We start from the raw sequence: 10,274 nt of genomic DNA on the forward strand, positions 1-10,274 counted from the left end.
TATGTTGCCAGTATGTGGAAATTCATGTTAATAAAGTACACAGTTCATGCATGCATTTTATGCATCACTATCTGGGGGGTGGGGGCTCTACAGAAGAGCGTGACATCTTATTTGTTGGAGCTGGCATGTCAACAGGCACTCCGCGAGTCTTGGCGACCACACTTGAAGGGATACTCATCTCTTCATGTTCTTTATCAGCTTGAAAAGTTGGTGCTTCCTCGATCTTGGGAGTTGTTTGTGAGTGGCATGTCGAGACCGACTTTGGTTTGTTAAGAAGGATATCTTCCTTGGAGCATTCGATGAAACTCCCTTTCATATCATACGTAGTCATCACATATTCGGTGGGAGGGACCGACAAAGCAAACCCATTTAACCTCTATGCCATCACAATGATAGCTCCTGTATGTATGATCAGAATAGCCGGCGGTGATTCATGAAGCACAAATACTCCGATGAGGTTTAGGGCTGGGCACCGAGGGGCCATCAACCTTCATCTCTGCTCTTAGCTCCGCTAATATTGTAGCTTTAATAGACTCCCACAAGTTTTTTTTCGTAGAGCTCTTTTGTTTGCATCCTTGTCCTCCAAAGTACAGTTGCGACATGTTCTCCACGGGGCAAAGGCACCTACCCACCCTCTTTGTTTTCTTTAAGACTAGTAAATTTTAAACCAAAACATGAGTTGTGAAACAAGCGAAAGGTCCAGCAAAATTCTGGCAATCATTTATACATGCAGTTATTGAAATATAATCAAGAATTAAGTAGTTAATCCATCATGGTCAATATAAGTATTTTCACCAACAACAATTACTAAATAAATGATCAAGACACTAGTTTTTCTAATAGGACCAGGTTCCTACACTAGATCTACAATTCTAGCATAAGCAAATAAACTAGCATGAAGACAACATCAGGAATAGAGCTACAACAACGAAACATTAGCATATGGAATAATATATAACACTAACACGAATTATAAGCAAATAATTAGTATGTAGCCACGAAACTAATAGACTAACAGTAACAGTAACACTAATTTACACTTTCAGATTAACACTAACCGTAACACTAATTTACACTTTCAGATTAACACTAACTAACAACCTATCTACCTGTTGAAACTCACAGATTGGGGCTTGACGGCAAGACCGTGGTGACAAATGGGCTGACACGGTGGCAAGGCCACATTGTGCACGAATAGACTAACTAGCAATGCTGAACGTTCAATAAACCGATCAAACAGCTGGTCTAGGACTGGGAATCGATGTGACCCCGCAATTGTAGATCCCTTCCGGAGGTTGGATGTACTCTTCAGGAATGCCGCAGAGTGCAGTCTTGGGGACAGAAAAGAGTAGGGAATATCAAGCTAAACATTGCGATCGCCAACACCCTGATCCTACGCCTGGACGTGGCCCAGGAGAGGCATACGCTGAACCCCATGGAGATTTGGCTAAGAAACATGCTCAAGCAATCTGTGCTCGGGCTTGCTTAGCTAGAGCGAACAATGGCGCGATAAAGATCGAGGATTCGCTGGTTGAGAGAGGGGGACGCCAACACTGTGCTTTTCCATGCCGTGGCTAATGGAAGAAGAGTGAAAAATCACATTGCATCAGTGAAAAATGGAGAGGAGCTGGTTACGGATCAGGAGAGGAAAGTGGAGGCTTTCATAGAGGCTTACTTCCAGCTGTTAGCGAGGGTAAAACCCAGAGAGCATTCATTCGATCTGGGAGAGTTAGACATACCGACGGCTGAGTTACAGGAACTGGATGACATGTTTACTGAGGAGGAAATCTGGGGGGGGGGGGGTGGTGGTTAAGGACCTACATCCTAACCATGCGCCAGGACCGGATGGGTTTACAAGAGTTTTTTTTATCAGAGAGCATGGCCAGTTATGAAGTGGCACATTATAGTCGGGCTGTTCAAGCTAAGCGTGTGGGAGATGGCCGTGGCTTTTCCCGTCTAAACAGAGCCCTGATCACGTTGATCCCTAAGAAACTGGATGCCATGGAGGTTAAGGACTATCGCCCCATTAGTCTGGTGCATAGCTTTGCTAAACTATCCTCCAAAATAATGGCAAACAGACTTCGGAGAAGGTTGGGAGATGTGGTGAGCACTAACCAATCGGCGTTTGTACAAGGACGGTCCCTACATGACAACTTCATACTAGTTAGGCAAGTGGCAAGGAAGATCAACCAACAGAGACAAACATGAGTGCTCCTAAAACTGGATCTCACAAGGGCGTTCGACTCGATTTCTTGGAGCTTTCTGTTTGAGGTGCTACGGCGCATGGGGTTTGGGGAGCGTTTCCTAAAGTGGGTCTCCTTGTTGCTAAACATGACAAACACTAGAGTTCTTGTGAATGGAGTGCCTGGACACAAATTTGTGCATGTCAGAGGTCTCAGACAAGGTGATCCCACATCACCTATGTTGTTTGTGGCGGCTATGGAGGTGTTGACTGCGGCTATTAAGAAGGCCACGACAAGTCAACTTTTCTCCAGGCTAGCAGGGATCACGGAGCTCCAGAGAATCTCGGTTTATGCTGATGATGTGATAATATTCTGCAACCCGCTGAGCATTGAGTTGGAAGCGGTAAAAGGCCATTCTATGGGTCTTTGGTGAGGCCTTCGGGCTATGCGTAAACTATAGAAAGACCTCGGCCACGTTGATTAGAGAGCATGAGGGAGATGCCGAGAGAGTTGCGGAGACGTTGGGCTGTGAGGTAGTGGGTTTCCCATCAAATACCTTGGCATGCAGCTAGCATTGAGACCGTTGACTAAAGCGGAGTGACAACCACTGATTGAGCAAGTCATACACCGCGTTCCAGCTTGGCAGAGGGGAGTGATTCAGAAATCAGGCAGGCCTATACTCATCAAGTCAGTGAGAAGTGCACGGCATATTCATCAGTTGATGGTCGCAGAGGCGCCAACTTGGGTGCTGAAGGAGTTGGTCAAATGGATGAGAGCCTTCTTTTTGGCGGGAAAGAAGGAGGTTAATGGAGGATAATGCCTGGTAGCGTGGGACACCATATGCAAGCCGGCTCAAATTGGAGGCCTTGGAGTGAAGGACCCAAGATTGCAAGGATTGGCTCTCAGGGTGAGATGGTGCTGGTTGCGTCGTACGGATCCATTGAGGCCATGGAAAGGGTTGCCTGCTCTCAACGACAATTATTTGACAAGGAGGAGTCGGTGCCACATGGTACGAGCGCCCCCTGCACGTAACGACGGTTGTTAAAGTTACTAGAGCCTCCTCCCTCATTGCCCTTTTACCCATGTGCATGGAAAATCATTTAAAAGACTTTATCATTTCAAAATATTATTTTTATGTCCAATATGACAGCTCTAAATGATATGTTCATCAACACCTTCACAATTTTGGATCTTGTGAAAACAAGCATAAAAGGTCCGCTCTAGCGCCATAAAATACCAAAATCATGTCACTACTCATGCAAGAACACAAGGTAAATATGTTTCAAAAATGCACTCATCATGTACTCATGCTGAAATGGGTGTGGAGATGAGGGAGACCTCTGACTTTGCCTTATTAAGCCAAGTTTCTATATATATATATGAGATCGACCCTTTTGGCTCGTGATCCTTGTGAGGTGTCTCGGTTTTAGAGACCCCTCCAAGATATAAACATTTTATGCAACTTTTCAGGAAAATAGGAAAGGCAGGGACGTTTGTCACCGAACTGAAAACCAGCCCAGGTCTCTGACCGGCGGGGCTAAGGAGAAGCTGACAAGGCAGAGGGCCCTGGTTGGTTGTCTACACGCGCAGGGGGTTACCCAAAAAAAATCTGCAGTTCGGACTACGGGTTAGTATCAAAAGATGCCAGGGGACTCGATGCAAAAGATTGCCAGATCTGGATCTGGGTATGTTTCTCACCCAGATGCTGATTAGCCGCATTCTCTGGTGGAAAGGGCCCGCGCACCACATCGACGACCAATGTGGCGAACCTTTTCCATGGTCAACGGCAGCCGATGCATGTCAAGGACGACGCGATTGAATTAAGATGCGCCAGGAAGCAGGCGTGCGTGCGTTGGAAGCGCCTTGACGTGCTTGGTGAGTAGGTGGCGGCGCGGAGTCTAAAAGGTCAGTGGAGCACCATTGGCGACGACGTGCTGCAGAGGAGAGAGGTGGTCACTGTCGAGGGATTTTACCAGAGGGTGAGCGAGACAAGCGAGAGGTCTAGGAGGGAGAGGGGACAACAATGAAGCCCGTGGAGGGGTCGCGGAAGCCGGATACACATCGGAGCGGTTAGAAACGTCATTGAAAAAAATTTGAACTCAAGCAGAGAGGTAAGAGATAAAAAATAATAATTTGGTTTATAAAATAATTTTATTTTATCAAAAACATTCATTTGATGCATGCATGCAGATGATGACTTTGGAACAACTTGGAAAAATAAGCAACAGAGAAAATCTAACATTAGGGTTTTCCCGGTTGTTACACCTTCTTAGTGGCGCTGTTTTTGGAGAAGCTGAACTTCTGGTGTTGTTAGTACTGCTGCTACAAGGAATAGATCACTATAGCGGGACTTTTATTTATTGTGATTTTGCTTCAATTTTTGTCCGTGTGCATAAATAATGCCGCTAAGGCGATGCTTTGTTGCAGAAGTAGAGTGTAATTTGTATCTTCGCGACGATATCAATATAATATATGCTCTTTATCGGAAAAAGGAAAGGAGCTGGCATATGGGCATTGGGGTAAGATGATCCTAGTGAAAGTTAGTAGATGATGATCCTAGTGAAAGTTAGTAGATCTCTTTATTAAGCATTGCTAATTATTGTCAATTTTAGGAAGATGGTCTTAGTGAAATAGGAACAATATAGAGCTGCCCGAGTGAGATTTTTATCTAGCTTCGTCACTAATGGCTGTAGTTTCTCTATTTATAAAGCTGGACGAAAGATTTGTCAAGGAGATGCCATCATAACTTTCTATAAACCTGTCGTGTCATATCATAATATTGTTAGGGTTTCTCCATCTCTCCAATAACAAAGTAAACTACTCACTCATGGAAGCAAGCAACAACATCATCATAAGTATATGGATCGAATATGAATCTATGGATAAATACAAGTGCATATCCACAATAGCAATTGAAATTACAACATATGGGAATGGAGTGAGATGAGAACAGTGATGGTGATGAAGATGCATTGGTTGATGATGATGGTGATGATGCCTTGACTTCTAATGATCCGTGTAGCAGCAAGGATGGTGCCCTCTGCAAGTACCCCCCTCCTGATCCCTCCGAGAGGTGAGGTTTCTGCAATTTCTGGTGGCTCTAAATGTCGGATCTCAGATCCTTCTTTGTGTGGTTCAAGTATTTGACAAGGAGGAGTCGGTGCCACATGGTACGAGCGCTCCCTGCACGTAATGACGATTGTTAAAGTTACTAGAGCCTCCTCGCTCATTGCCCTTTTACCCATGTGCATGGAAAATGATTTAAAGGACTTTATCATTTCAAAATATTATATTTATGTCCAATATGATAGCGCTAAATGATATGTTCATCAATACCTTCACAATTTTGAATCTTGTGGAAACAAGCATAAATGGTCCGCTCTAGCGCCATAAAATACCAAAATCATGTCACTACTCATGCAAGAACACAAGGTAAATATGTTTCAAAAATGCAGTCATCATGTACTCATGCTGAAATGGGTGCGCAGATGAGGGAGGCCTCTGACTTTGGCTTATTAAGCCAAGTTTCTATATATATATGAGATCGACCCTTTTGGCTCGTGATCCTTGTGAGGTGTCTCGGTTTTGGAGATCCCTCCAGAAAATCAAACATTACATCAGGTAGGTATTTCCTTCTCCATAGGAAATAAGAGGGTGCCCTCTCCTGGCTGGACTTATGGCTTGGAGGACATCCCCTAAGGGATGAATACCCTAGATTCTTCGTACTTTCTCAGAGCCGATGTTGGTCGTTTCCTCCACGGCGCATGGGGGCGGGTGGGGAGGGGCATGGAACATTGAGTTCTGTAGAATATTTTGCACGAAGGAAACATCGACATGGGGTGTGCTTAGGGAAAGTCCCCCTGTCTATCAGCCTCAACAGATAGCGTTTCTTGGCGTCTTGCCCCCTCGGGGGCCTTGTCGGTTAGCTCAGCATATCGGGCCGTATTTAGATGAACTACCCTACCATGGACCACTCCATTATGGATAGCCCCTCCTCCTTCCCCCCGAGATTAAGAGTTTCATTTGGCAGCTGCTACGAGATCGTCTTCCCTCGAGGGTCAAAGTAACTATGCGACATGGGTTGGAGGATGGGTTATGCTCTTTATGTGGGATCCCCGAGTCGAAAACTCATATAATGTTGTTCTGTTCCACACTGAGATTTATGCCCTTTGGACTATTCGTAATAAGATGGTTGTCGAGAAAGGCTTCTTATAGCATGCTCCTGACTCTATTTTCAAATTCTTCATGTTTTTTTTAATAACTCAACTTGACTTTGTCTCTTTATATATACAAAAATTCTGATTTCAATTGGTGTGAAAAAGCACCGCTTTTCTTTCCCTGTCCGCAAGGGTCGGGTCAAGCAAGATACGACGGAACGAAAAGTATGTTTTTCCAGCAGCGCGGCGCGCCGTCTTCCTGCTCAACAAGTCGCTGAGCTTCATTTATCACCTTTAGGGCGCTTCGCTTTTCTGTTTTAGTTTGGGCCCCAGCAAACCTTTGTTGCTCCGTATGACTTGATCGAACTTTGCATGGTTGTTAGAAACGGATCTGGTATATGGGCAATTGGGTATGGAGGTAAGATGATCCTAGTGAAAGCTATAGATCTATTCATTAAGCAGTGCTAATTATTGTCAATTTTAGCAATAAGGTCTCAGTGAAATCCGAACACGCCCGAATGACGTTTTTATCCAGCTTCGTCACTGATGGTCGTGGTTTCTCTATTCATAAAGCTGAAAGAAAGATTGTTTCAAGGATATGCCAGCATAACTTTCTATAGCTCTGTGGGTTCTTCAAGTAATTCTGCATGCCTTTGCATGATAGAATTAGATAGTTACATATGTACTAGGTGCATGCATAATTTTCTGCTGCACGTATATATACACGGTTCTAGCTAGTGTAGAACTGCGCTGGTACTCCGGAAGTATTGGCCGCTAGTTTCTGTGGTGGCCTTATTCATTCACGTATAGTGCTGGCGAGTCGGGTGGTACGTTGATCACGAGTTCACCTTGGAGCAGCTGAGCCTGATCTGCCCCTGCGTCCCGGTGAGCGGCTGGACGTTGCCCATCTTGACCATCGCCGTGGCGAAGGCGCTGGAGAAGGCCGCCGCGCTGGAGGCGAAGTTCCTGACGGTGTTGTCGGTGGCGGCGTTGTTGAAGAGCACCTGGTCCGAGTGCAGGAGTCCCTTCTGGGACAGCAGGTTGGTGTAGTAGGCGTTGTCGAACGCGTTGGGCGTTGTCGTGTCCAGCGGCGCCAGGCTGCCGTCGCCGGAGCCGGTGGGTCGCGGGCAGTTGGCCTTGAGTGACGTCGCGAAGGCCGTGTCGATGTTGGTCTCGTTGTAGAGCCTGTCCCTGAAGTTGAGGCACTGCGCCTGACCGATGGTGTGCGCTCCCGAGAGCGCCACCATGTCCATCGTGTTGAGGTTCTTCTTGGAGAACGCGGCCTGGAGCTGTGCCACGCTGGAGTCGGGGGCCGGGAGGTCCCCGGTATCCCCGGTTGCGCTCGTCGAGTCCCGTCTCCCGAGAGGAACTGTCCATGAAGGCCCCCCGAGCTGCAGGTGCACGATTCCAAATAAGACTCAAAACGATAACTTTAGCACTAACAGGTTCGGGTTGACGATCGATGTTATTCTACTTACGGCGACGACAGAGTCGCGGGCGGCGACGGTGAGGATGTCAGCGCAGGAGACGGTCTGGTTGCAGATAGCCTCCACCTGGGTCTTGATGTTGTCGATGACGCTGAAGCCCAGCAGTGAGCCCTTGTTCGCAGGCGCGTCCTGCTCGTTGCCTGACAGCAGAACGGACGCATCGCAGCCCTGCAGCCAGATAGAATTTCAGGGTACAAAACGGGTTAACCCCGGCTGTTTTTACTCAAGCAAGTTAAGCTAATTAACGAAAGAAGCGCCGGTTATATATATGGTGAAACGCTGGAACTTGCTCACATTAACAAAGCAGTCGTGGAAGTGCAGCCTGAGCAGCGACGCGCCCATGCGGCGGTTGCTGCTCACGGCCGCTGTCACGCCGCTCTTGATGGTGTCCAGGGCCCTGGGGCACGACGTGTCATAGAACGTCGGTGACAGCTGCGCCGACACCGCCGTGGCGGCCAGAGCCACCAGCAACACCAAAGAAATGCAAGAGGCAGATGCCATGGCTACAACACCAAAGCTATGCTGTGTGCCTGTAGCTGGTTTGCTGCCTGCACTTTGTTATCTGGCTGCGGCTTGTGCAAAAGAAGGCTGCATCGCATGCATATTTATAGCCCGACATTTAGCTCACGTGCACCTGCGCACCACTCCATGTCCCCCACTAGGGATATAGCGTCCAAATTTAACGTCCGATTAGTCCGGCGTTGGGGATGAAGCATCCAAAACCGACTCCAATCAAGCTAGGTTTTTCCTGCATTTTTCCTGCAATAGGGCCAACTTGAATCATGTCCCTCTGGCTTTGGCCCTATCTCCCAACGGCTGTGTGCCCGTGGAAAAATCTGCAATTCAATGCCTGCTAAACGCCCCTCTAACCCTCTTCCGCTGCCAGTGCCATATGGCTACTACCAGAAACAGCATCTATGGTGTGTACAATCGGCTTTGCCGAGGTAATTTTTCAGGTACACGCCACAACAGTAAAACACGGCACAAACTACAGAAATAACTCAGCAACGGAAAGTACACGGCGCCGAGGAGTACCTTTGCCGAGTGCTTGCGTACCTTTGCTGGGTGTCATTTGTTTGGCACTAGGCAAAGTATAGCTTTGCCGTGTGTATTTTCAAGATACTAGGCAAAGAAAAGATTTCGCGCAAAAATAAATTCAGAGAAAGACGGGAGTTTCATGGCCATAACTGTGCTGAGTAAGGACTATTGATTTTTGTAGAACCCTAATATTTTGTTGTATTGATCTGGACCCTGGTGAGGGGTTTATATAGGAGTACAAAGGGAGGTTCTTGAAGTACAAGACAAGTTGTGCTAAGTTTAAACCGACTATATCTCTAACTGTAGAATACTCCAATATCTCTACGTATTATACTTCTAACATTCCCCCTCAGTCGTAGCGGGAGTGAAACGAACGTTAGCGACTGGAGAAGTCATGCGCGTCCGTCGCCTCCTCCACCTTGTCATCATCGCCGTCCCCTTCTGATTCCTTCTCTTCCCTATCTTCCCTCCCGCAGTCACAGCGGGAGTGTCGTGGGTGCAAACGATGACGCGGATGCTGTTGACTGGAGTTCTTCAGTTGCTGTAGACGTGTGTATGATGTTGATGTCGAGGTAGCCGAGCGTGATGTAGCCATGGTCGTGGTTGTCGCGGTCGGTGTAGCCGATAGAGCCGAATGCGCAAAAAAAAATTGCACGGTTTTGTGTCGTAGGGCGGCGGCTGCAGGTTTTCTGCGACGGCGGCAGGTTTTCTGCGGCGGCGGCGGGGTTTTTACTAGGCGGGCGAGGCGATTGTAGGATCGCCCTAGCAGAGCGCCGGTGGGTTTTTAGGCGGCGGGTTCTTGGTTGTCATTGGCAGCGTGCGGCGACTCGCATCGGAGCGGCGGCGACACGCGGCGAGGTTTTGTTTTTGATGGCTTTCGGCGACGACTCGCATGATGTAGACCTTGGCATTGTTTGATGTTGGCGATGTAGAACTCGACGAAGAGCTTGATGTAGTCGTACAGCTTGACGTAGTTGTTCATGTCGGTGCAGATTGGCGGCGATGTAGTTGTCCAGCTCATCTTCTTCTCCTTGTACATGTCGGCGTCCATCCATGCGGGCAGCGCACTAGGCGGGCGAGACGATCATGCGTTTAGCGCGTCGGCGTTGCACCGATCGCCCTAGCAGAGCGCCGGGCCGCCGGCCTGTGGTAGATGGTGCCGGATCGATGAAGATCTTGATGAAGACGTGGTAGGACCGGATTATCCGGTGTTGAGGCGGATTATCCGGCGGTAGATGCATGCGCAGCCGTGTAGACCGTGGAGCTTGTGGTGTCGATGAAGATCTGCAGGCACGCGTGTCCCGCACTGCAAGCCGGTTTGGTGGTGATGTAGATGTGCTCTCCTGGACGTGCGTGAGGCTGCTAGCTGCTGCTCCTGGCCACGCTGATGTAGAGCCTGGCCACCACTT

At 47.9% G+C, this 10,274-nt stretch overlaps 1 protein-coding gene across 1 annotated transcript; it reads right to left on the reverse strand.

The window, feature by feature from the left end:
* Positions 1-6,925: 6,925 nt before the first annotated feature.
* Positions 6,926-8,419, reverse strand: LOC127331514 (peroxidase 2). Its single transcript, XM_051357694.2, has 3 exons — positions 8,122-8,419; positions 7,819-7,995; positions 6,926-7,731 (listed from the first exon to the last, which is right to left on the reverse strand). The coding sequence occupies exons 1-3, from the start codon at positions 8,326-8,328 to the stop codon at positions 7,177-7,179; spliced, it is 939 nt and encodes a 312-aa protein (XP_051213654.1). The 5' UTR covers positions 8,329-8,419; the 3' UTR covers positions 6,926-7,176.
* Between the last annotated feature and the right edge of the window lie 1,855 nt (positions 8,420-10,274).

Source organism: Lolium perenne, chromosome 2, assembly GCF_019359855.2.
Source record: "Lolium perenne isolate Kyuss_39 chromosome 2, Kyuss_2.0, whole genome shotgun sequence".
In the NCBI taxonomy this organism is placed as follows: Eukaryota; Viridiplantae; Streptophyta; class Magnoliopsida; order Poales; family Poaceae; genus Lolium; species Lolium perenne.